The sequence below is a fragment of the Giraffa tippelskirchi genome, chromosome 10 (assembly GCF_054371585.1).
Source record: "Giraffa tippelskirchi isolate mGirTip1 chromosome 10, T2T-mGirTip1v1.2.pri, whole genome shotgun sequence".
NCBI lineage: Eukaryota > Metazoa > Chordata > Mammalia > Artiodactyla > Giraffidae > Giraffa > Giraffa tippelskirchi.
The window spans coordinates 129,855,986-129,882,723 of NC_137284.1; the positions used below are offsets into that span (position 1 = coordinate 129,855,986).

The 26,738-nt window shown below is 38.4% G+C and overlaps 1 protein-coding gene across 2 annotated transcripts in view; it reads left to right on the forward strand.

The window, feature by feature from the left end:
- The window catches only part of CPED1 (cadherin like and PC-esterase domain containing 1), a 316,761-nt gene that overhangs the window by 246,731 nt on the left and 43,292 nt on the right, over positions 1–26,738 (forward strand). For both annotated transcript variants that reach the window (XM_081535345.1, XM_081535344.1), the window contains 2 exons: positions 15,561–15,678; positions 24,547–24,683. In XM_081535345.1, coding sequence (XP_081391471.1) covers positions 15,561–15,678; positions 24,547–24,683 — 255 coding nt within the window. The remainder of the gene's footprint in view (positions 1–15,560; positions 15,679–24,546; positions 24,684–26,738) is intronic.

The following is a 26,738-nucleotide window of genomic DNA, read 5'->3' on the forward strand; positions in this document are numbered from 1 at the left end:
AACAATGCTAGGTGTATATGAGCAATAAATCCCTGTTTTAAATGTGAGGAAGCCAAGGCCCAGAGAAAGCAATTTAAATGTCCCATTTACACAGCTAGCATTGTTCAGTCGCTCAGTCATGTCCTACTCTTTGTGACCCTGTGGACTGCAGCACACCAGGCTTCCCTGTCCTTTGCTATCTCCCTGATTTTGCTCAAACTCATGTCCATTGAGTAAATGATGCCATCCAACCATCTCATCCTCTGTTGCCCCCTTCTCCTTCTGCCCTCAACCTTTCGCAGCATCAGGGTCTTCACATGAGGTGGTCAAAGTATCGGAGCTTCAGCTTCATCATCAGCCCTTTCAATTAATATTCAGGGTTGATTTCCTTTAGGACTGACTGGTTTGATCTCCTTACAGTTCAAGGAACTCTTCAAGAGTCTTCTCCAGCACCACAGTTCAAAAACATCAATTTTTTGGTGCTGAGGCTTCTTTATGGTCCAATTCTCCTATCTGTACATGACTACTGGAAAAACCAAGAAAAATCAAGATTGTTGGAAGAAATATCAATGACCTCAGATACACAGATAATTCCACCCTTATGGCAGAAAATGAAGAAGAACTAAAGAGCCTCTTGATGAAAGTGAAAGAGGAGAGTAAAAAAGTTGGCTTAAAACTCAACATTCAGAAAGCTAAGATCATGGCATCCAATCCCATCACTTCAAGGTGGGGAAACAGTGGAAACAGTGAGAGGCTTTATTTTGGAGGGCTCCAAAATCACTGAAGATGGTGACTGCATCCATGAAATTAAAAGACCCTTGCTCCTTGGAAGAAAAGCTATGACCAACCTAGACAGCATATTTAAAAGCAGAGACATTACTTTACCAACAAAGGTCCATCTAGTCAAAGCTATGGTTTTTCCAGTATTATGGATGTGAGAGTTGGATGCTTTTGAACTGTGGTGTTGGAGAAGACTCTTGAGAGTCCCTTGGATGGCAAGGAGATTCAACCAGTCCATCCTAAAGGAAATCAGTCCTGAATATTCATTGGAGGGGCTGATGCTGAAGCTGAAACTCCAATACTTCAGCCATCTGATGTGAAGAACTGACTCACTTGAAAAAACCTTGATGTTGGGAAAGAGTGAAGGCAGGAAGAGAAGGGGACAACAGAGGATGAGTTGGTTGGATGGCATCACCAACTCAATGGACATGAGTTTGAGCAAGCTCCAAGAGTTGGTGATGGACAGGGAAGCCTGGCATGCTGCAGTCCATGGGGTCACAAAGAGTTGGACACAACTGAGCGACTGAACTGACTGACTGCAAAAACCATAGCTTTGACTATATGGACCTTTGTCGGCAAAGTAATGTCTCTGCTTTTTAATAGGCTGTCTAGGTTTGTCATAGCTTTTCTTGCAAGGAGCAAATGTCTTTTAATTTCATGGCTTCCGTCATCATCCACAGTGATTTGGGAGCCCAAGAAAATAAAGTCTGTCACTGTTTCCATTTTTTCCCCATCTATTTGCGATGAAGTGATGGGACCGAACGCCATGAACTTGTTTTTTGAATGTTGAGTTTTAAGCCAGTTTTGTCACTCTCCTCTTTCACCTTCATCAAGAGGCTCTTTAGTTTCTCTTCATTAGAACTGAACCTAGTGTTAATCCAGATTTTTTATTTTAAATTCCAGAATGACATAAGGAAATGAGTATGAGTTTTAGAATCATACAGACTTGTAGCTGAAGTCTGACCACACATATGGCAAATTACTTGTTGTTTGTTTAGAATTACTCTTAGTGCAGCTAACACCTTCTAACTCATAGCTGTGTTGTATAAGGTACATAACGTGCCCATTGGCACATGCTATTCAGTTCTCATCATAGCTTCATTTATTGAGCCCTCATTGTGCATCATGCATGATTCTTCACTGTTTATGTGTATTAATGTATTTAATCCTTTCAACAGTCTTGTAAGGCAGATTTTCACAAAAGAGGAAACTGCCCAACTAGGGGTTTAATTTGCCCAGGCTTACAAAGTGGTGGAGCCGAAATCTGAATTCTACAGTCTTACACAATAGCACTCACCCTTAACCACCATACTACTAATTGTATTAAATCTAGACCCTTCTATTCCTATTTCATGTGCCACCCTGGCCTCAATGATCCTGTTTTCCAGGACTTAGACTTCATAGGCAAACTATTTAGTGTGTAACCAACTTCAGGGGCATAATAATGGATAACATCTGATGTAGCAAATAAATGTGACTGATGTTTTTCAGAAAAGAAATCTGACTTTAAAAATTAAATTTAGTAGCATAGTGTACAGTCTGAATAATGACTTTTGTTATTGATACCCAGGACAATTGCTATAAATGAACAAAGAAATGAATTAGAATAGGATTATATCATGTACATAATATGTGACTTACTACAAAAGAAAAACTTGCAGCTAACTCAAGAACTTATTCTTTCCCAGGAATGATTTCTTAGTTATGCCAGGCAGATGTCTGTCATCACAGAATATTCCTTTTATTTATAATTTTTAAAAGTCATAAATGATTTTAATATTTTTAAAAAGAAGAAATTGTAAATTGTTTCCATATAGCTTTGTGGTTTTTCTTTTGATTTGATCTTTGCTGCCACATATGAGATTTTCACTCACGACCTCATCATAGAAACAAGTGATCTCATACAATTTCTTACCTCAGTATTTTTGACACAAACTAGTCATCAAAACAGCTAAGTTTATGTGCTGCATTGGCCAAAAAGTTTTGGTAATTACAGAAAAACGCAGATAAACTTTTGACCAACTAAAGAGATTCTCCTGATCATGGGTTCATTGAGAGATAGTTGAAGAGATTTCATTAAAAAGTGACTTTCTCCTCAGAAAATCAAAGCTCTGAGATAGCTGAATTATCTGTAGTATTAACAGTGACAACTTGTTGAACACTTTTCAGAATCAGCTTTATTAAATGATAAAAAGTTATTAGTGGAACACTGCACTACTGATAGTTAAAATAAGAAAATCTAAAGTTTTTGCCAAAAATTAGTTCAGTTGGTCTATGCCATTATTTTTTGACTTAACACCTACTTACTAGCCTCCCAGAAATCTGTATTTCATGGAACATATTTTGGAAAACATATAGCCTTCTCGGAATTATTATATCATTTTTATTTCAGTAAAGGTTTTAGAATAGAATTAGCGTTTTGAAACTTTATGAAGCATGAGTGCGTGCCTTCGTGCTAAGTTGCTTCAGTCATGTCTGAGTCTTGTGACTCCGTGGACTGTAGCCCACGAGGCTCCTCTGTCCAGGGGATTCTGCAGGAAGCAATGCTGGAGTGAGTTGCCATGCCCTCCTCCAGGAAATCTTACAGACCCAGGGATTGAACCTGTGACTCCTCCATCTCCTCCTGCATGGGCAGGTGGGTTCTTTACCACTAGTGCCACCTGGGAAGCCCATGAAACATCATAGGAATGATAAAAATAATAGTGGCCAATCTAGAGAACAGTTTATTCTCTTAGATATTATTTTTTCCCCAGTCATCAGCCTTAAGTGTTAAACCATTTAGTCTTATCCCAGCTCCCATGACAAGGAATACCTGGTATAAGGAAGGGGAAATCAGTGAGATGTAAGCCTGTCAAGTGCTATGTCTGTTTTGATTTTGACCTGTCAAAGTCAGTCAATACGATGGAGCCCTAAGACACAGATGGCCTCTTAAAGATAAAACACTAAGAAGCAACCAAGTATCAGATCTGGGCAGGGTAACAACTGCAGAGTTCTAGAACAAAGCCAGGCAACATTCCCTACAGCTCGGTTCTGCAAGGCCAGGCAAGCATATCTGATGGGTGACCGCGGAATCCCACAACAGCTGTTGACTCATGCAAAGAAGTGACATACTGTGGAGATCAACTTGAAACGCCACGTGGTTGTGGATTACGGAGAAGCAGTGGCAGAAGGCAGGTCCGCTGGGCGGACGAACAACCCAGTGGTTTCAGCTGAGTGGAGGGAGGCATCCTGGGGCAGACACATAACAGCAGCCTTTGGAGGCTAAAGCTGTGGAGACTTAGAGAGATGTGATCTATAAGTACTCACTCATCAGACTTGGCTTTGAATGAAAGAGGTATTTCATCCCACACAGGGAGTCATGACAACCTCTTACCCAGTAATGATCGAATCATGGCAACAGTATTCAAGCTCAGGAAATAATGAGCTCATGTAAAACCCCTGGGGAATTTAAGACAAACTCAATGATAATCTTATATCCTGAAATTTCTTCAGGACGCCTGCTTATACTGGGGTCATGGAGTCTTAAGTTCCTCCATTAAAATGGGCAACCCTTAATTCTGCATTTAATGCCAAGGAAGATAGCACATGTTCCACAGGAAAATGCCCACTCCTTCCTGGGCAAGCTTGCTGATAACTGACACTATCAAAGCTTGAGCTGATATGGCAGGAGTAGGTTCTGAGATAAACTGCTTCAGAGTTTTGTAACTGACACCAAATGTTTTTGCACAGCCCCCAAGCATAAGTAGGCAAAATCCATTCCCAATTTGCTCCACATAGTCCTGTGCATTTTATGGCTGAGGACTGAAACCCAAGCTAATAGTCACAGCAAGGGGGAAAAAAAACAACGATTTATAAATTAGGGTGCAGTTAGTCTTCAGATATAAAGGATGCCCACATTTTTGTAAGCAGTAGAATGGGAGATCAGCTGCTTTGACCGCCATCACCCCTGCCTGCCTCCATTGTTTCCACTGCTTGGAAGCCCACCAGCTCCCATCTGCCTGGTGAACTCCAATAGAGTTCCAGTTGTAATCTCTTTTGTAAAACAGCCTCGATCTTGTTCCTTTGTGCCAATCCTGTGTCCAGAACTATTTTCATTACCACCGTTAAGCGCTTTCTACAGCAATTGTGTGTTTACATATCTGTTTTCTCTGCTAGAACTCCATGAGGGCAGGGGCTGTGACTGGCCTGTGGAGATGCTGAACAAATGTCTGTTAAAGGAATCAATTGAAACAAACAAATGAATAAATGTCATAAACTATAAACTTCTTTGGAAAACTGAAAACACATGACAAATGAGTACTGATGGCTTTGAAAATCATGTGAAAACTGTATTCCTTGATGATAGGCAGTAATAAATATTCATTGTCTACCATGGGAATCAGTGTTGTCTTTAGCTAACAATTAATTTTTTAAAGTGCTAGTATTCAAAAATAAAAATTATTTGAGTAACAAACCATAAGCTGGAAAGGTATTTGGAGGCTTTTTATTTTTCCACCAGAGGGAATAGATTTGGCCTGAATCATACACACCCTTGCCTAGTCCCCACTTTTGACCAACTGTAAGCATTTAAAGTGCAGCTGGTTATGTTTAGAGATGCCATCTGTAGCCATGAAAAAAGAGTCTTCCCTGATGAAGAGTTAATTGGTCTAAATGTTTCATAAACATGATCTTCATGTCTTAGTACAGTGTGTCTTGTTTTATCTTGTTTTGTTTTTCAGTCTATGAAGCATGGGCTTGAAGTCAGATAGACCTATGGGTTCCAACTCGAGCTACTCTGCTTGCTAAGGTGTTTGATTTCAGAAAAGCTTCTATGAAACTCTACACATCTTTATTTCTTCATCTGTGGAATAAGGAAAATATGCACTTCAAGCCATTGTAAAGATTCAGTGCAGTGGTGTATAGGATGTGCCTTCCCCCATGCTTGGCATAACCTGGGTTTTTTTTCCTTAATTCTTTAATTAAAAAAATTTTTTTGGCTGCATGGCATGCAGGATCTTAGTTCCTCAACCAGGAGTCGAACCTGCATCTCCTGCATTGGAAGCATGGAGTCTTAACCACTGAACCACCAGGAAAGTCCCTAGGTTCTCTGTTTATTCAATATAAATGGCATTTCCTTTGATCCTTGCCAGCTCACCAGGAGATTTTTATCTCCTGAAGAGTTAGTCCATAAATAAAGTAGGTATTTCTTTAGCCTGTACACTCTCCTCCCACAATTCCTATAAATTTTAAGAGCAAAATACTTGTGGATCAAACTCTATGGGATATCGATGAATGCCAATAAGGTGTGGCTACACAAAGCCATTGCTCTGCTGTATGAAAGAAGCTCCAGCAAAACTTTGTAAAAGGCTTTGACTGAACGTTCTTTTTGCCCTTCAAGAAAATTCTAAAATATGGTGATCAAATTACATTAATATTTTCACTTTTAATGTTAATTTTAGAGTTACAGAAAGTTCTTAAATACTCTCACTCAGTTTCCTCTAATATTAACATTTTATATGACAATGATACTTTATCAATTCTAAGAAGTTAATATTGGTACAGCATATTTACTCAACCAAATACTTTATATGAATTTCACTAGTTTTTCCAATGATTTTTTTTTTCTGTTCCAAGATTTTAAATTATTCTTAGCTGTCATTTTTCTTTTCTTTTTTTTTTTTTATAAATTTATTTATTTTAGTTGGGGGCTAATTACTTTACAATATTGTAATAGTTTTTGCCATACATTGACATGAATCAGCCATGGGTTTACATGTGTTCCCCTTCCTGGACCCCCCACCCCTCTCCCTCCCCATCCCATCCCTCTGGGTCATCCCATTGCCCCAGCCCTGAGCCCTCGTCTCATGCATCGAACATGGAATGGTGTTCTGTTTCACATATGATAATATACATGTTTCAGTGCTATTCTCCCAGAACGTCCCACCCTCACCTTCTCCCTCAGAGTCCATAAAATTGTTCTATGCATCTGTGTCTCTTATTCTGTCTCGCATATAGGGTTATCGTTACCATCTTTCAAATTCCATATATATGCATTAGTATACTGTATTGTTGTTTTTCTTTCTGGCTTACTTCACTCTGTATAATGGGCTCCAGTTTCATCCATCTCAGTAGAACCGATTCAAATGTATTTTTTTAATGGCTGAGTAATATTCCATTGTGTATATGTACCACAGCTGTCATTTTTCTTATCTTCTTTAACCTAAGACACTTCCACAGTCTTTCCTTATCTTTCATGACTTTGATACTTTAGAATAATGCAGGTCAGTTATTTGGTAGACTGCCTCTCAATCTTGAATCGTATCATGTTTTCTCCTTACTAGATGAAGCTCAACATTTGTGGCAAGAATACTGCAGAAATGATGTGTTTCTCTTGATCACTTGATGAGGGTAGGGCTCACTGGGTTTCTCCATTGTAAAGTTACATTTTTCCTGTGTAACTACTAAATATCTTAGAGGAATGACCTTTAGTCTGCTTAACATGCATTAAAATATAAGACTATGCAAAGAAAGGATTTTCCTGTCATAGCACAATTATTTTTATAGGTACCTCATTTTGCATATGTTTGTACTAAAAATTAATATTAAATTTTGACCTTATAATATCACAGCAGTTTCGATGCTCAGTTTTGGGTGCATCATTATTTTCTTCTAAACAGAATTTAGCTACATGTAGCTTGCTTGAGCTTAACTGTAGATGTATAGGTTGCTGATTAGTGAGTCTTTAAAAATGATAATAGTGCTCTAAAAATACTATTACAGCCTCAAAGGAGGCGGAATTTATAAATTGAGACATGTAATGATATAATTATTTTGTAACCTAACATATTTCATGTCACTTGGTTTAAGCTCCCCTAGGTTTTAAAATATCACAATTCTAAGGATCACTGTATGTGTACCTGTGTGTGCATGTGCAGGTGTGTATAGGTGTGGGTGTCTTTGTATAGAAGTTACCAAGATGAGTGTAGTCAGGAAGTGCTCACATGATGTTCAAACTACTGTAACTATATGTTTTATTAAAATATTCAGCTCTATTTGTGCCATTCATATTTCTTACCAGAGCTAGGAAAACCGCAACATATGCGATCTTAGTTCTCTGACCAGGAATCGAACCTGTGCCCCCTTCAGTGGAAACATAGAGTCTTAACCAGTGCACCACCAGGGAAGTCCCAAGAGCTGCATTTTTAATGATCACAACTTATATACTTTATTAGTGGACTATTTATAAGTGAGGCAGTTCATGCTGCAAACTTAAAATGGCACTTATGGTCACTGTGACTGATCACTGTTTCCTGAGAAGACTTGCTTGCTGTTTTATATGTGGCAAACGTTTGTTATGTTTGGTGTCAGGTTCTTGATAATACACATCTTTTAAAATATCTCTGTAGCCTACTGCCTGTTTTCACTCACAGTACTATTTCTGCTTCAGTCTACAAATAATTAATTTGCTCCTTTGGAATATGAAATAAGCTTTTCTTTCTGTCATTGTTGTTATTGTTCTGTCATTTCCCAAACCGTTCCAGCTTCTTCAAAGTGCAAGAGAGTCCATGGTTATACATTCAACTCCAATTCAACATTCTTTGGTTCACAAATCAAAAAGAACTGAAGTTCTTCAAATATCCAGACATAAAATCATGCTTCTCTGTTTCATTTGCATTTGCATCTACTCTTCTGGACTCCATCTGGAACCCAAACCAAAAGTGTTGAAAGACCACAACAAAGGCTGCTTTCCTTGGAGTTTCTAGCTCACCGGAAGTGGGAAGCATTAGTCATTTCACAGGCCCCTGTCTCACTAGATTTTCCAGTCCAAATTCTACAAATCCTAGAGACTCAGATGTATTTCTAAATTGAGAATACAGAGTGCCTTTCAGAATGGACTCCAGCAAGCAGGATCACACCGGCCTCACCCTGTTTAATTTAGAGACCCAACAGAGCTTCCCTGGTGGCTCAGTGGTAAAGAACCCGCCTGCTGTGCAGGAGATGTGACAGGAGCCAGGGTTCGATCCCTGGGTTGGAAAGATCCCCTGGAGGAGGAAACGGCAACCCACTCCAGTATGCTTGCCTGTCAAAATCCCATTGACAGAGAAGCCTGGCAGGCTACAATTCATGGGGTGGAAAAAGAATTGGACACAACTTAGTGAACGAACAATTTAAGATTAAAAAAAGAGAAAATTGTATATTGCTAGTTGAGGGATTTATAATGCATGAGAAATATAAAGAAGTGTTCCAAATATTGAGGTCATATTAGTAAATTTAATTGACCACAGCTAATTCATCTGTTTATAATTTGTTTCAATTTCCTTTGTTCCTGAGTTCATAGGGGACTAAAAATTCTTAGTATAACATACCACCACTTTTCAGCTGATAATTATTTAAGGAAAGAACACACACAATGATGTTATCTTATATGATAGCTCATTACTACTTGGATTCTAATGTGTTATAAATAAGACTATGAACCCCAAAATACAAATAGCAACTCAAGCTTCATACACAATTTGGCTACCCAACACCAAGTTCTATTATTTTTAAAAAACAATTAAAATTGAAAACTTAAAGTCTTACTAAAACAGGATAACACCTATGGCCATACCACCCTGAACGTGCCTGATCTTGTCTAAAACAGAATAACATCAAGCATTGAAACATATCAATTTTTACAGCAAAGTTAGAGATCCCTTCTGCACAAAGTAGAATGACTTGACTGGCTACTTAGTTTCATTAAAATTTAAAATAAGGCAATTTTATAGGTAAACCTTGTTCACTGCAAATATTTTATTAGAACAAACTAAAGTCAAAAGGTCCCTTACTCCTCCATAAAAATGTTTAATTTTGTACTGTCCTTTAAAAGAGCAGCTGCTTAGTAAAAAAAACTTTATAAGTTTTATAAAAGAGGACAGAGCCTAGAGACTTCTCTGATAAGAATCTTTAAACGGAAGAAAATTAAAGAAGCTTCATTCATTGCCGTGATCCTAAATTTTGTGTCATTAGAGTGAGCCAAGGGTTAAAATCATGACTCCAAAATAATTTTACTGATCTCTATCCACTTGCTATCTTAACTTGAATGACTATAATCCTCACTCAGTTTTAGAATGCTTCACGCTCCTCCTTCTACCTGGAACATGTACTCAATTCCCTTTTAGTTATATTTCCTCTGATAAACTATTAACTCTGTGGATGCATGACAGTATTAAATGACCATGCAGACCCATAGTCCCCCACAGCCCTCAGTAGGAACCAAGTGTGCCAACATCTTGATTTGGACTTCCAGTTCCCAGAACTGTAAAAGAAACTTCTCTTGTTCAAAGCACCCAGTTTGTAGTACTATACAGGAGCCGTAGGAAACTAATATACCTTCAAAGGAGCTACCAATACTTTTCTGATGTCCTATTCTTTTACTTTACCATTTTAATGTTATTTTCTTTGCTTAAATTTGCATTTTTTTAAAAAATAAACATGATTCGTACCGATGGTAACATCTTCAAAAAAGTTCATTTTTGCTTCCCCATCTCTAGCCTACCATCTTTAATCTTCCAAGATAGCCACTGTTCAGTGTTTCTAGCACTTTATTTTATTAAATAAGATCAAGATATATTTAATGTCCTGAAACTTGCTTTATTGCTCTTAATAATATCTGTCTCTCCATACCTTTACTCTGCCTCCTTCTCTTCAGAGAATTAGTGTTCCATTATATGGACGTATAACTTGTTTGCCAGTTCCCGTTGATGGACACTTAAGGTGTATAAAGTTTTCTGTTATTACACGAAATGCTCTAGTAAATTTCCTTGCACATGAATCTTTGTAAACTTTACCAAGTATATTTGTAGGATTAAATCTTAGCAGTATAATTATATTTGTGAGTTATTTCCAATTGTCTTCTAAAAAGTAACTAAATCTCCTTTAATATGCATTTATATGAGTGCATTCTTTTCTTTATGAAAAACATTCAGTTTTAGGATCACTGTGGTATGTAAAAGATGATTTCAGATGGACTATGCTGTAATGATTTATTGCTAATATATACCTCAGCTGATTATTCCATAAATATTCATTCAGTGTCTGATACTTTGAATCTCACAATAGCTACTATTTTATGGCTGGCTAACTACAACACAAGGAAAGCAGTTGTTAAATTTAGAGACAATGTGAAGATAGAAAATAATTCATCCCCTTGGAAGAAGATAGTGAAATTAGCTCATCAGGAACTTTGTGTCTTATGGGAAAAGGAATAGTCTTCATCTGAAGGAGGACTCTGCCTCTCTGGGGGAGGCAACTGTGCCAAGATTGTCAGGTTTGAGGGGTCATGACTAACTTAACGAAAAATAGCATCATCCCAGGGAAAGGGAATGGGTCCCTCTGGGAAAAGCTGGGTGCCACGAGGAATGACTCTATATTTTAAAATTTAGAATGTGGACATTTTTCATTATTTAGTGGAAGAAAGTGAGAACTATTTGATCTTAAAAGAATGATTCTATGGGGCCAGAAAGTAGGTAAGGTTTAACGATACCTACCCCGGATGGTTCAGTGGGTAAAGAATGCACCTGCCAATGCAAGAGACACAGGTTTGATCCCTAGGTTGGAAAGATCCTCTGGGGGAGGAAATGGCAACCCACTCCAGTATTCCTGCCTGGAAATCCCATGGACAGAGGGGCCTGATGGCTACAGCCCAAATGGTCACGAAGAGTCAGACATGACTGAGTGACTAAGCACACACACACCAGATCAAATAGTCCAATTTGATATTGCTCTAAAAACAAAGCAAAGTCACATTAAAAATGAAAAATACTACTAATTCCTTAATGGCCAAATACTTCTGTAAAAAAACTAGATGGACTTCCAGAGGAATTGGTAACAAGAACTGCTGCTGCTAAGTTGCTGCTAAGTCGCTTCAGTCGTGTCCGACCCTGTGCGACCCCATAGATGGCAGCCCACCAGACTCCTCCGTCCCTGGGATTCTCCAGGCAAGAATACTGGAGTGGGTTGCCATTTCCTTCTCCAGTGCATGAAAGGGAAAAGTGAAAGTGAAGTCGCTCAGTCGTGTCCGACTCTTAGCGACCCCATGGACTGTAGCCTACCAGGCTCCTCCGTCCATGGGATTTTCCAGGCAAGAGTACTGGAGTGGGGTGCCATTGCCTTCCCTGGTAACAAGAACAGTGGCCGTGTATTCATGGGTAGGGCAGAGAGCAAAGCCAACGGCACCTTAATATCTTCTGTTAGTCACTAAGGCATTTCATGAAAAGTTAAGAAAAATTTTAAAATTATTTATTAAATATATATGTGTCTATATATATATATATATATAGAGAGAGAGACACACACACACACACACACACACATATATATATATATATATATATATATATACTCTGCACATGTTTGAATGAGAAAATCTGTTAAATATCTTATTGTACTGTATTGAAAGCTCTGGCAGTCCATTCAGGAATTTGTGAAGTCTCCAGCAAAGGGATACACTCTAAATGTGGAGATTTCTAGGGTTAATTTTAAGCATCTCTGCTAACTACTGCCTTTTCCATATTTAGATTCTCAGGGGCTCCAAGCCAGAAGAGCTATTATTCATTTACTTGAATATGCCTGAACCTGACCAAATTACTAATCACACCAGTGAAGAAAGAATGATGGATGCTAATGAGTTTTTCCCTTTCAAAAATTGTTCAATTTTTTATTAGTGGGGTTTATCACTTTTAAGATCTAAAGGGATAGTCAATGATTCATGTGGCCTGAAAATAGGTTTCATAAATACTTAGAGGAAGAGAGAAGTTTGGCTGCATGTTATAGTTCCATGTTGGTTTGACCAAGGTTGTAAGCAGCAGGAGTGGTCACCCTGTCTGGCTCCCACTTACACTACATTTCTCTGTGCTCTGTATTATGTTCACTCTGTTATCATAGGCTTGTATGTGGGGTCCTGGATATTCAGTAAGTGTCAACATTGAACATTTAAAAATATTATCATCCTTTATTGTCAGTCATTTGTTTCAGCAGCTTTGAAGTCAGGTCAGGACATGCTTCTATATTATTACAATAAATTTGTTCTAAGCTGCACCAAAAAGGACAATTGGAACAAATAAGATGGACATTTCAGTTCAGGATTAAGAAGAAATTTATGATGATGAGCTGGATTATGCCTGAGGTCAGGGACCTGCTTTCACAGCATGGCGTTGTGCAGGTTCTAGGTATTAAATCAATACCTTTCCATTGGAAAGCTGTATCCAGAATTGCTCAGAACCACATCATGGATTATCATTCTTCATCTTTAGGGTAAATAACCTTGGAGGTGCACCTCAAGAAAAAATGACATATAGGTTATCAGCATATCAGTTTTTTCAATAATGTTTTTGTTTTGTGCCTAAGATGTCAGATAAACCCTTTTGTCACCTCATGACCTTTGACATGCAATTCCTTCTGCTTGAAATTCTCATCCCCCTGAAGGATTTTCATATCCTTCAGTTCAGATATAGTCTCTCAAAAAGGCTGCTTGTGACTAACGTCTCTGAAATAGCCCATATCCACTCATCAGAAATTGAGTTTGGTTCCGCACAGAACAAGCCATCAGCACACCTAACAATCTGATTGATTGATAGACCAATGACATGTCCAACTTTGACAGAGGAGACCATCTGGGACTTCAGCACCTGTGATCTAGGCTCTTTTAAATGCCCTCCGGATGAGGACTAGGGCACTCTCATACACCTTCACACGCCAGAGACCCCAAACAAGCAATCATCTTTAGGCAGACTTTTATCTAAATCCAGACTTTTCAACATTTTTTGCATTATTAGTAAATTGAACACAATATCTCAGCATGAAATACCTGAATTTAGTTGACTGCGTGTCATGGTCTCAGTGTGTTTCATTTGGAATATATTATTCTGGAATGAAACAAGATCTTCAGTTTTTTTTTTTTTTAATTATATGCCTGGGAAATCTTCCCATCTTAGTCCATTAGATCTGTCTTTATACATGTTCTTTATGCATTGCATGAGGGTTTCTCTGGAGTAGACTCTAAGAACTGTAACTTTGGGGCTATGGAATCCGTGAATTTTTAAGTTTAGTATAAATTACCTTCTGAAGAAGCTGAACTAATTTGCACTCCTTATCAGCAGTGTATAATAGTAATTATTTCTCCCTGCCCTCCCTAACATTTGATATACATATTTTTTAAAAAATCGGATAGATATATAATGCCATTTTTCTGGCCTTAAATAAAGATCTAGTCTCCACCAAAAACAAATTAATAGATAGATGAATAAATACGTATCACACATACGTGAGCATATATCATTCATAGATGTTTATTCAGACTAAATCTTCTCACATCATTATAAACTTTTTGCTATTTTAACTGCTTTGTTATAATATAATGAACATTTTAACACAAATTATATTTCTAATTTTAATCAGTTTCCTAAACTTCAACTTCAGTCATGAATAAAAATGAAAATATGTATACTGAATCAAGATTTTTAAAAGCCCTTACACTACCCCCATTCCTTTTGTTCCCTGATGCCCTGGATCTTTTGTGTGAGATCCAGGAATCTGAGTTGGTGGTTAGGACATTTAAAAGTGTGAGAGAAGGTGACCAGAAATTGCTCATTAGAGGCAGAAGTTCAGAGCAAAGAAGAGGTCAAACCAATTATTTCTCTCCATTACTGAGAATGCATGATATGAAAAGGGGGACAATTAACTCTAACCTTTTACACATTCAGCAAATATTTATCGTTGTCTACTGTACACCAGGGATGGGATTTATGTGTGAGTGAAATAATTATCCATTCTCATGGAGTATTCAATCACGTGGAAAAGGCACAAATAGCAAATGCAATTACCAAATGGTGAAGACGATGAAGGAAACAAAAGATGCTGATGTGGACAAAAGCTGATGCATAACTGTGCTGCCATTTCAAGAGACCTCAAACACAAGAAGATGCTCTCCATGCAAGATTAGGAAGAAAGCATTCCTAACAGATATTATTGCATTTTTAACCTGACCTTAATTGTGGTAGACTGAGAGAACCCAGTGAGAAGGGTGGCAGTGGAACCAGATGAGGTTGGGCAGATGGACACAGGACAGGTACAAGTGCCTACAGCTTTGTAGGATAAGCTAAGAGAAAACAGGAGAAGGATGATATACTGGCGAAGAGGAGAGATTTCAAAGCCAATGAATTGCTTCTCTGCAATGCATATGGCAGACTACGGAAGGCATTGCTTGGTGCAGAACATGCCTCTTCTCTAGTGAGTTTCATTGCAGTGAGCTGTTATCTACTTTTGTAAATATGTAAAATGTTTTAGATAAAATATACATATTTGATTCCATTTCTAGCAAATCATAGATCTTAAATAAATGTGTGTTGAAATGAAATGCATCTATTAAATTAACATTCTCCCCAAGTATTCCCCATTTGTTATCTCACAACATCGCATTTTCTCCCCTTGATATATTGTCCTCTATTATAATATGTTATATTTTTTAATGAGTCAGCAACACAAAAGTATATTTTTTAAAATAACTGACATCTATTTCTTTAAAAATTGGCAGAGCAATAACATGACTATCAATGCCAAAATAAAGATTAAATTATCATTAGAATTTATACAAATCCCCTAATGGAAGCAGCTATTAATAGCAAAAACAACTATTGATGAATAAATATCAAGAGAAGGGTAAACATGAATTGTTCCCTTTTACCCATAAAGGTTATTTGGCAGAGAAAGTCTTATTTTTGAGATTTTATTACTACAGGTCAGGTTAATTACTATGACGGCTAACTTTTATCATTTTAATGCAGGATTGTGGTTTGCTGATTCAGCCAGAGGAAACCTGTGGGTTACAGCCTATTTCCTCTGACTACATTGAAGCCATTTCACAGCCCGAACTAAAGACTTGTCCATCTGGGGATACAAAAGGTGACTATTACACTGGATATCATTTCTTTTAAAAAAAAAATCCCTTAATATACATAAGTAGTAGATGGTTACTTAAGCTATTCTGCAAAAAAATCAAGGTGATATGGTGCTTTTTAATTAGTATGAACTGCCACACATATAATTAATGAAAATGCATTGTTTGAGTATGTGAAATATTTTGATTAATCAAATGCTTTTCTTTTTACTTTCTGCTCTCTCCTTAGTTTAATGCATATTCACCATAGATCTCAGTCAAAAAGTCATAACATAGAGCCTTCCCTTGAGCCTCTGACTTGTTTTCCTTACTATATATTTTCATAGCACCCAATGTTTTTCTTCCTTTGCAGCTTCCACAATTATTTAAATGATTGTTGTTCATTGTTTTTCAGTTGCTAAGTCGAGTCTGACTCTTTGTGACCCCATTAAATGATTAAGTATGTAATTGACTTTGATGTCAGTGTTCCCAGGCTGTAAGCTGGATGAGGACACAGGGTCTCCATTATTCAGACTCCACCAATTCACTTAAGATTATAATTTCTACAGAGTAGGTACAAAATAAGTTGACCTTGTGAACCCAAAGAACTGCAAAGGATAGAGGTTCAGTTTTATATCATTTCTTCAAATTAAAAAAAAAAAATCTTTGGGAGTGGTCACTAATGTCTCCCATATATTGAACATGAATAGAGGCAGGGAAATTGGGATGTCAAATTCAAATTACGTGTGCTGGCTATTGTAAACAGTGCTGCAGTGAACACTGGGATACAGGCAAGCACCCTAAATGTCCATCAATAGAGGAATGGATAAAGAAGATATTTCATATATATATATAATGGAATATTACTCAGCTATAAAAAGAAACAAAATTGGGTCATTTGTAGTGATGTGGACGGACCTAGAGTCTGCTATATAGAGTGAAGTAAATCAGAAAGAGAAAAACAAATATCATATATGTATGGAATATAGAAAGATGGTACATATGAACCTATTTGCAGGGCAAGAATAGAGACACAGATGTAGAGAATGGACATGTGGACACAGAGGGGAAGGGGAGGGTGAGACAAGTTGGAAGAATAGCACGGGCATCTATACAGCACCGTGTGTAAAATAGATGGCTTGTGGAAAGTTGCTGTATAACACCAGGAGCTCAGCCCGGAGCTCTGTGATGACCTAGAGGGGTGGGATGAATGGGGTGAGAGGGATGTCCAAGAGGGAGGGGAGGTATGTATACATATAGCTGATTCACTGCATTGTACAGCAGAAATTAACATAACATTGTAAAGCAGTTATACGCCAACAAAAAAAGTAAATAGTAGAAAGATCCACTTCTAAACAATTCAAATTACAGTATTCAATCCTGCCTACACCTAGGGTAGATCTGGAATGAGACACTTTGGGGGCACTGTCCACTTCCCCTGTTTCTTTCCTTCCCCAGCATTCTTCTTTCAGTGGAGACCAGTGAGGTTAAGCCAAAGCTGGGACTAAAAATACCTCCAAGGCAGTAAGAGGAACAAAGAGCATCTCCTCTGCGCTTCCTGGTTACTGCTCCCGGCCTCCTGACCCCAGGTCTCCCTTCATCTAAAAAGTCTGAGAAAACACTCAGGAGCTTTTCTACCCTTGCCATGAACTTCACACTACAGCTTGAATGGGAAATGAGTTTCACAAATGGGTGGGACAAATTGCAATTTGTCATGCACCGCTAACAAATGTGGGCGTTTCCCAGTTCTGGAACATGTGTCCCAGATAATAAATTACAGACAGTGCATAGAGAGGGATTTACTCATTATGGTGTGTCAGGTGGTATGATTTATGATTCTCAGCTAAATGAGATGTATACTCTGTATACAAAGGAGACATCCATATGCCTAGGTATATTTTTTTAATCACATGACAATTTATGAGACCCAATAAACAACTTAATTCGATTCCTCCTACTGAACCAAGTCAAAAGTTCTTCAATGAAAAGTTGAAGGTACATTACTGAAATTCTTCAAGAAGTGGCAGTTTCTTCTGGCTGTTAAATTTATAGTAACTTTGGCCAGGCCCTGTTCTGAAACTGTCTCTGTACCTGGTCCTTACAACAGAGGCTGCCATAAAACAGGAGCCTTCTGGGAACTTGAGTAGTTAGGCTTCTTTAAAAAAAACAAATATTGACTCCTCAATCAAGCCCATCTTCCTAACCTGACAATAATCTGACCCATCCTGTCTCTCCCAACTCCTCCCAGACTCTGAACCTCATTGCATACTGATAATCAGCTGCAGGACTCCAGCTCTTGTTCATGCTGATCCCTGCTCCTAAAAGTCTTCTTTTCATCTTGATCCAAGGTCTCCTGATGCCATATCCTCTTCTCCAGGAAGTCTATCTTTACCACCTCACCTGCAGATTTGCTTCTCTTTTATGTGGCTCAGATGGCAAAGAATCTCTGCAGTGCGGGAGACCCGGGCGTGATCTCTGGTTCAGGAAGATCCCCTGGAGAAGGGAACGGCTACCCACTCCAGTATTCTGGCCTGGAGAATTCCATGGACAGAGGAGACTGGTGGGCTACAGTCCATGGTGTTACAAACAGTCGGACAGGACTGAGTGACTAACATTTCCACATGTACCCAGAATATCCTAGGCACGTGTCTACAAATAGCACTTACCTCATATTGTTTCAGGTGTCTGATTCACATGTTCCTCTCTCTCTAATCAATAGTTTTCAAAGGGGAAAAATATAACCAAGCAAGGAGAGAGAGAGAAGTACAAAACAGCACAGGGAAGAAGCCAGTAAAGATGAAAATATATGTACCTTTATTTTTGTTTAATTATGCTTATTTTTATTTTTTATGATGGAAATAATATATACATATGAGTATATGTACATGTAGCACAGGGTAGGTGTATTAACATGTCAAAGGTGCATCATCCATAAGTTTTTCCTGAAGGCTGGATGAGATTTCAAGTGTGTCCAGAGCAAAGATTGTACCTTATTCATCTTTCAGTGTCTAATATATGATTTAAAAATTGTTGCCTAACTAAAACCAAGATTCAAGCCCTCCTCTCTTTCACAGAAGACTGTGAAACCAACCAAGGGTAACCCCTCTACCCTTGAGGTGCTAGAGACCTAAAGATTCGAGGTAAATGAGTAAGTTCAGAGATAAGTTTGCAAGAATGGATTTTTTTTTTTCTTTTTCTCTCTTTTACTCCTGGAGATGATGCAATGGTAGGACTCCCCTCTGTTGAAAGAAGTTGTCACACTAGATGACACTGAAGGATGTTTATTTTGGGTGCTCTAGATTTAGCTCATAAGGTCATAGAATGGTCCCCAAGCCTTATTTTCACAGCACGTTACAGTTATCTGCCAGAACTAGATCCATTTTTTTTTCTCCTTGAAAAATGTTCTTTCAATGACACCAGTCAGTATAATTTTGAGTGATTTTTTTATTAAGTTGAATTTTGAAAATAAGTTAACTATAAGATACAACCTAAGAATAAAATATTTTGCCCAGGAAAGAAAAAAACAATTCTTCTAATTTGCAGACAGATGTTTATATGATCACTAAATGAGAATTACCTTTAAAGAAAATGGTTTAGATTATATTTTATAATATATAAACAAAAACTTTTATCATATTGTTTTATAAGGAAATATAGCAATTTATACTTTAATACTTCTAATAATATTGAAAATACAGATTTCTTTATTCTTAATTAAAAACTGCCTTGTTTTATAGCATGATAGAGTCAGGAATTAGTGCTGCGGTTTATATGATTTTACATCTCACTAAATCACAAAGTTTAACTTCTTTTCTCTGTTTTATCACCCAATTCAATTCACTTAAATGGCTGCAATCTAACTTGCATTAAATATAAAGCTATAGTGATAAATTAAATAACTTCTCCGCAAAGGTAGCTTCATTCTTCAGAATGTTATTCCCTATGACATATGTCATATTTTATTTCAGAAATCACAGCTTTGATTCATTCATTGTTTAAATATATAACATAGAATGTATGCCCTCCTTTTTGACAATTTTTGGTGAGCTGGAATCATTTAAAATGTCAAGAAAGCCCAGTCCTGCAGATGTAATACAGATGTCTATTTCAAGTAGTATTACTAACTCACAATAAAAAAGCATTGTTAAGCAATCCAAAAATTCAAAGAGTTATGACTATAAATATATGGTAGTATGAACCACTGGGGCTAAATTTTCAGAGACCCAATCAGGCATCTTTCTTATGTGCATGTGATTTTGTGCTCACAAACTAATGGTACCCATATTAGGATCTTTGTGCATGCAATTGGTCACATGTTTCTTTAGCCTTAGCAGCAAATGGCCAAAGATCTCAGTTTGTGAAAAATTAGCTGTCAACAAATTTATGGGGGAGACAGTGTTCAGGCAAAGAGGATACACATGCTGTTAGAAACTCAAGGTTCTGAGGAAAACTGAGCCCTTCAAAGTATTATTAAATAATATATCATTGGCAGAAACACATGCATGTCCCCAACATGCCACCATCTTATGAAAACAAAAATAGTCTATTTCAAAACAGTCTCTGAATACATGAACCCACTGAGCAAATTCAGCTTTTAAAAATAAAAATACATGTATTGTGACAACCTGTTTGTGGCTTTTCTGTAAGTGCTACCAGAGAGATTGTTGGGCCATATTGCATTTTCAACTGATGATTTTGTGCTGCTTTAACCTAACATGATGAATGGATCAGCACTTTAGAGACTCTGAGACTTCAATTCTGGTCCAGCCCTGTCATTGACATGATCCTACTTCCATCATTTAACATCTTGGGTCTCAGTTATCCTCACTTTAAAAGAAAAGGATGGAAAAGAGGTGATCCCAGGCCCCTTCCAACTGCATCCAAAACCCACAAAATCTGTATTAAAAAAAAAAAAAAAGACTTTTTCAGGAGATTTTCTTGAGGAATTCTTTGACAAAGGATAAACTGAAAGCCAAGTCTAAATCAAATAGTATTAGGAGCCAAACAAATATGTGAAGGAAATGGATTATTGATACAAACTCCATATATCAGGGCAAAATCAGAATTAGAATATTCTGAATGCAAACCACAGAAGAATTATAAAAGAAAATTGGATGGAGAAACAAACACTTTTGAGAACGGTCTTCATTTTGCCACTCACAACCCAACACTGATCCCAAATGCTTGGTGTTGTAGCTTTTAGTATTAATATTATTCTCTACATCTCCAAACTTTGGAAACACCTTTCACTGAGCAGACCGTCTTTTTCTCCCCAGTATATACAATCTGTCATGGACAACAGTCACTTCCTCAGTCTCACTACTGTCAGGTCTGTCTCTTCACTTAAAATCACCCATTATACCTCTCTGAATCTTATCTATTCACAAGTACCTCCTCACATCTTATCTGCTCCCATGGAACCTGCCAGACAACTCTGACCCCCATGCTGTCTTTATTTTGAACTGCCATGGTTTGCTTAGGGTGAAGTGGGGTGAGGCCAGTAAAATATATTCATCAACATCTAGTATAAAGGCGCTGTGGCAGATGCTACACATATTTTTCGTATAGAGAAGTAAGTATAATCATGAAAAGATTAAGTAATTTGTCCAACATAAACAGTGATCCTCAACCTTGACTGCATACTGGAATCACCTGAAAAGCTTTTAAAACTACATTGATGCCCGAATTCCACATCCAGTGGTTCTGATGTAATCCGTCTGGGGCACAGCCTGGGCGTGAGGATTTTTAAAAGTTTTCCAGCTGGCTTTTAAAAAGATTTTGTTTATTTTTGGCTATGTTGTGTCTTCTTTGCTTTACGGGTTCTTCTCTAGTTGCAGTCAGTGGGGACTACTCTCTACTTTTTGCTATGTTGGCCTCCCATTGCAGTGGCTTCTCTTGTTGCAGAGCACAGGCTGCTGGGCTTCAGTAGTTGTGGTTTGTGGTCTCAGTGGTTGCAGCTCGTGGGCTCGAGAGCACAGGCTCAATAGTTGTGGCACAGGGGCTTAGTTGCGTCGCATCAAGTGGGATCTTCCCGGACCAGGGATTGAACCTGCATCTCCTGAATTGGCAGGCTGATTTTTTTACCACTGAGCCACCAGGGAAGTCCCTCAGATGACTCTAATGAGGTCCACAGAGCTCCCTGGAAGCAGCTCAGGTGTGTCTGTCTCCAAAGCCCAAGTTCTTTGAGTTCCACTCTTTTTGCTCAATTATGAATTACCTATTCTTAAGCTTTTGACGTGTATAAATAGTAATTTTATACATGTAATTTAACCCTTCACCTGATTATGATTTTTGAAGTTTCACATTATAGTTAAGAGCATGGACTCTGGGACAGTCTTCAGCTCCACTCCTGTATATTTTAAATTAATATACAGCCACCTCCTAGCTGAAAGATCTTGGACAAGTTACTTAACCTTTCTGAGCCCCAGTTAATGCTGCAATGGGGGTAATAATAGGGTGGTTCTGAGATTAAATAAATTAATATATTTAAGTGCTCAGAATATCTGACATCTGAGAGGTGCTATAAAAATTTGACTATTTCTTTTTTAGTAATATTTAATACCTTTCTTTTTAGATAACTATTTCACTATCTTATTTTACCAACGATAATGCCTAATACCTAAGAGCGTAGATACGTCAATAATGTATTGAATTAAAATCCTCCTAGATAGAGAGTGATATGTATACAGAGAAATGGAAGGTCATTCACCAGACCTGAAATTTTGGAGATATTACTTTATGGGTGGACTTTGAATAAGGCAGTTTTCTGGAATTCTCATTAAGTTTAAAAATCAAAGCAAAGAAAAAAATTTATGGTGAGAGGAACAAATAAGTCCACACTGCTTTTGAACTGTCCTGTATTTCCACTTCCTGCTCCTGTTGACACAATTTGCCCCAAAGCCGTTCTGCTCTGTTTTCTTCTCTTCCTTGGAAGGCATGCTGTTCTCATCTCCTGTCCCTTCTATTTTCTTCCGTCTCTCCCACTTTCTCTCTCTTAATAGTCACATACTTTTTCCCTTTCTGGGATCCACCAGTAAGAGCCATAAGCTAGATCTGTTTCTGTATTTTATTATTTTTAACTATTTCCACCCACACAAACACTCACATACACAATTCTGACATTCCTGAGTCATGAAATGCAAAGTGTATTTTACCATCCCCTGAAAGTAGAAATTCTTCCCTCTAAAATTAATGTCACAGGCTTCCCTGGTGGCTCAACAGTAAAAAATCCGCCTGCAGTGCTGGAAATGTGGGTTCAGTCCCTGGGTCAGGAAAATTCCCTGGAGGAGGGCATGGCAACCCACTCCAGTATTCTTGCTGAGAAAATCCCATGGACAGAGGAGCCTGGTGGGCTATGGTCCATGGGGTTGCAAAGAGTTGGACACGACTGAAGTGACTAGTATGCACACAAAATTAACATCACACCAGATACTTTTGTTAGCAGAACCACAAATCAAAGCCAGAAGGGATAAACTTGTTTAAAACTTTCCTTTGTAACTCAAAAAGTAGCTGGGAATATTTAGCTCCTCCATATTTTGAAGAGAAACGTGAAGCAGTAACATCAGTGAGATCTTTGGGGTACAGCGGATGTTTGTTGGAGACGTCAAGGTATTCTCCACAGAAAACACAAATGACTGCTCTGTATTTAACATGCTGATTCAGTCTCCATTTCTGAAAAGATGAATGGGAGAAAACAAAAATTGAAATCCAGGGGCTTCCCTGGTGGCTCAGTGGTAAAGAATCCACCTGCAATGCAGGAGATACAGTTTTGATCCCTGATCTGGGAAGATCCTACACGCTGCGGAGCAGCTAAGCCCGAACACCACAACTATTGAATCTGTGCGCTAGAGCCCAAGAGCTGAAACTACTGAAGCCTGTTCGTCCTAGAGCCCTCACTCCACAGCAAGATAAGCTACCACAATGAGAAACCCAGGCACCATGACTAGAGAAAAGCCAGCGAAACAAGGAAGACCCAACATAGCCAAAAATAAATAAAATTATTTTAAAAAATCCAAATTATGTCTTGATATTTTTCTTATAAATCATTAATGTGTCCACTCACCCTAAAAGCTGCAACATTTGAATACATGTTACTTTATCCATACAATAAGAAAGATCTTACCTGCAGCTTTTTAAGGATATTCATCTATCTTATAAACATTGACCAAAGCTTATGCCTTACTCTGTGCCTGAAATTAGCTAGTAACAAAGGTGAGTAGGATACCGTAACTGTGCTGGGTCCTTTAACTACATTATCTCATTAAATCCTCATACCAACCATGTGAGAAGAACCGTACACATCTCTTCTAACGGATGAAAAAATTTTAGGCAACAGAGCTAGAAAGAAGTGAAGAGATTCACAGCAAAAAGGCCATATACCACATTAAGGCTATTCTTCAAAACAGTAAATTATCAGAATATTAAAATAACTGTCTTATTATATGTTGAAGCTCTTGATAGCAGAGAATATGACTATTGTTGGATTGGTAACTAAGCATGTGTCAGGCTAGGCAATATGTGTGGCCAATTACGTCAGTGTCAGTGACTCCCTATAGACTACAGCCCTATGAAAGACCTCATGTACTGTTTGAAAATAAATAATAATTGAGTAGTACCCAAACACTTTAATTTTTTTTTATAAGCATGTGTTTTCACAAAACAGAATTCATACTTAACTTCAGCATGAACTGTGTTATTTCAGAACATGACTACCTGATGTGATTCTGTTTGCTTGGCAGGAGGCCATGCACTGTTCCCCTGGGTTTATATGAGTGTGGTCTCCTCACTGTGATTTCTGTAATGGTGTGCCATCCATCACTGAATTCTAGACTTTCTTGCAAACTGTAATTTCACCCACAGAAACTGAGCCAAAGAAGTTTTGCTCTCTATTTCAGGCCAGTGGATCGTGCCTTGCCTTAGCTGTTCAGACAATAGGACCTGTGACTGGAGAGAAATCACTTGGCAACCCCACCACTGCCAACACGGCGTCCTGACTAAGCCTCAACTCCAGCAGTGCCTGGCAGGAAGGAAGGTAGGTTCTGGATTCTTCAGGGGAGACTTTTCATTTACGTCGCCTGCAGAACTGAAAACCACACAATTGTATCTCCTAGACCCATGCCTGCTCCTTCACTCTGCAGAGGACAACTAACTGGATGCAGTCTGACTTTTTGAATGGATGCGTTATCATAGAAGAGCCTTAACGATTTTTGCTCAAAGTGCTCAATTGTTTCATTGTTTCCAAAGAAGTCTACTTGACAGATTGAGGCAATTAAAATCGTGTCCTGTGCTGACCCAATTCCATGCTGATTTTCTCAGCACACATGGATAAGAGCTGACCATGTCAACTGACAGTTGGTGGTTCCGAGCAGCTGGCCTTGTCAACTGCAGCTCTCACAAGGCACTGCAGTTGAAATGGCCATCTGTGGCTCACACAGGCAGTGGAATGTTTCTGCATGTAAGACTTCTGCTGCAGCTTACCCCGTGCATGACACTGTTTTTACACGCTAACCTTCCTGATCTTCTCTCACGTTCCCGGGCAGGTCTCGCGTGGACCTCGCTAGACTGCTTTTCCTCTAGTGCGGCTTCTAAGCTGGTTTCTCGGACATGTGGTGTCTCCTTGCTAGGCGTGTTCTGACTAGGTAGATTATGGCAGAGTTCTCGGACGTGCAAACTGGGCGAATAGACTGAGATGCTTGGGTAACGTGAAGTAAGTAATCCTTCTCCAGATTTTAAAGTAGTTTTTAATTAGATGGATATTTCCTTACAAACTATGTGTAAGCTCTCACACACGGGCAAGACTGATTTCAAAACCCAACTTTTTTAAGATGCTCTATGAATCATAAAGAAAAAGAAAGTGTTAGTCACTAGTTGTGTCTGACTTTGCAACTGCATGGACTGCAGCCCACCAGGCTCTTGTGTCCATGGAATTCTCCAGACAAGAATTTGATACATAATGATCACTTAATAAATATTTGTTAAGTAAATGAATACATTAAAATCTTGTTTATTCCTAATCACAAATCTGTGCAGTAGATATTGTTATATCTGTTTTCTACTTAAGAATATTGAAGTTCAGAGAGATTAATTCATCTGTGATCATACTTGTATGTGAGCTGCCACAATTTAGGCAGTTTTCACCACCAATCTGGACAATCCAAACTCCATATCCTAGAAATGTAGGACTGGAAGCAATGAAAATACTTGTTAATTTAAGAAGTCAGACTTTTCCACACCCTTTCAGAATATCAGTCTGACTTCAGAATTTATAGTGTTCACAAAGATTCCAAGTGAAAGTGTTAGTCGCTCAGTTGAGTCTCACTCTTTCTGACTCCATGGACTGTAGCCCACCAAACTCCTCTGTCCGTGGACTTTTCCAGGCAACAATACTGAAGTGGGTTGCCATTTTCTTCTCCAGGAGATCTTCCCAACCCAGGGACTGAACCTGGGTCTCTTGCATTGCAGGCAGATTCTTTACTGTCTGAGTCACCAGGGGTGCCCAGAAATCACACCTTTTCTTCACAGCTTTTCAGAATACCATTCTGACCTCAGAATTTAGACTTTTCAAGAAGATTACAAGATGTCACCATATATTAACCGGAAAGTAGATGTTAAAATTCATCACTAAAGTCTGTGGCTTTGGACAGGACACATTGTTTCTCAGGCTTATTTTCATCTGTTAAAAAAAAAAAAGTTTGAATCTTTATGATCTAATCCCATGCTGTAGATTAATCAACTTTGTAAAAAGTGAAACACCTTCTTCCCTCTGTCTTAAACTACCCTAGCCTGAGTGTCTTAAATAGATATTTGTTTCTCATGGTTCTGGAGGCTGATAAGTTCAGGATCAGGGTGCCAGCATGGTCAGGTTCTGGTGAGACTCTGCCTCCTGGCTTTTGTTGGCTACCTTGCTCAGATGATAAAGAATCAGTTTGCAATGCAGGAGACTCAGGTTCCATCCCTGAATCAGGGGTCAGGAAGATCCCCTGGAGAAGGAAATGGCAAACCAATCCAGGATTCTTGCCTGGAGAATTCCATGGACAGAGGAGCCTGGTGAGCTACAGTCAATAGAGTTGTAAAAGAGTCGGACACT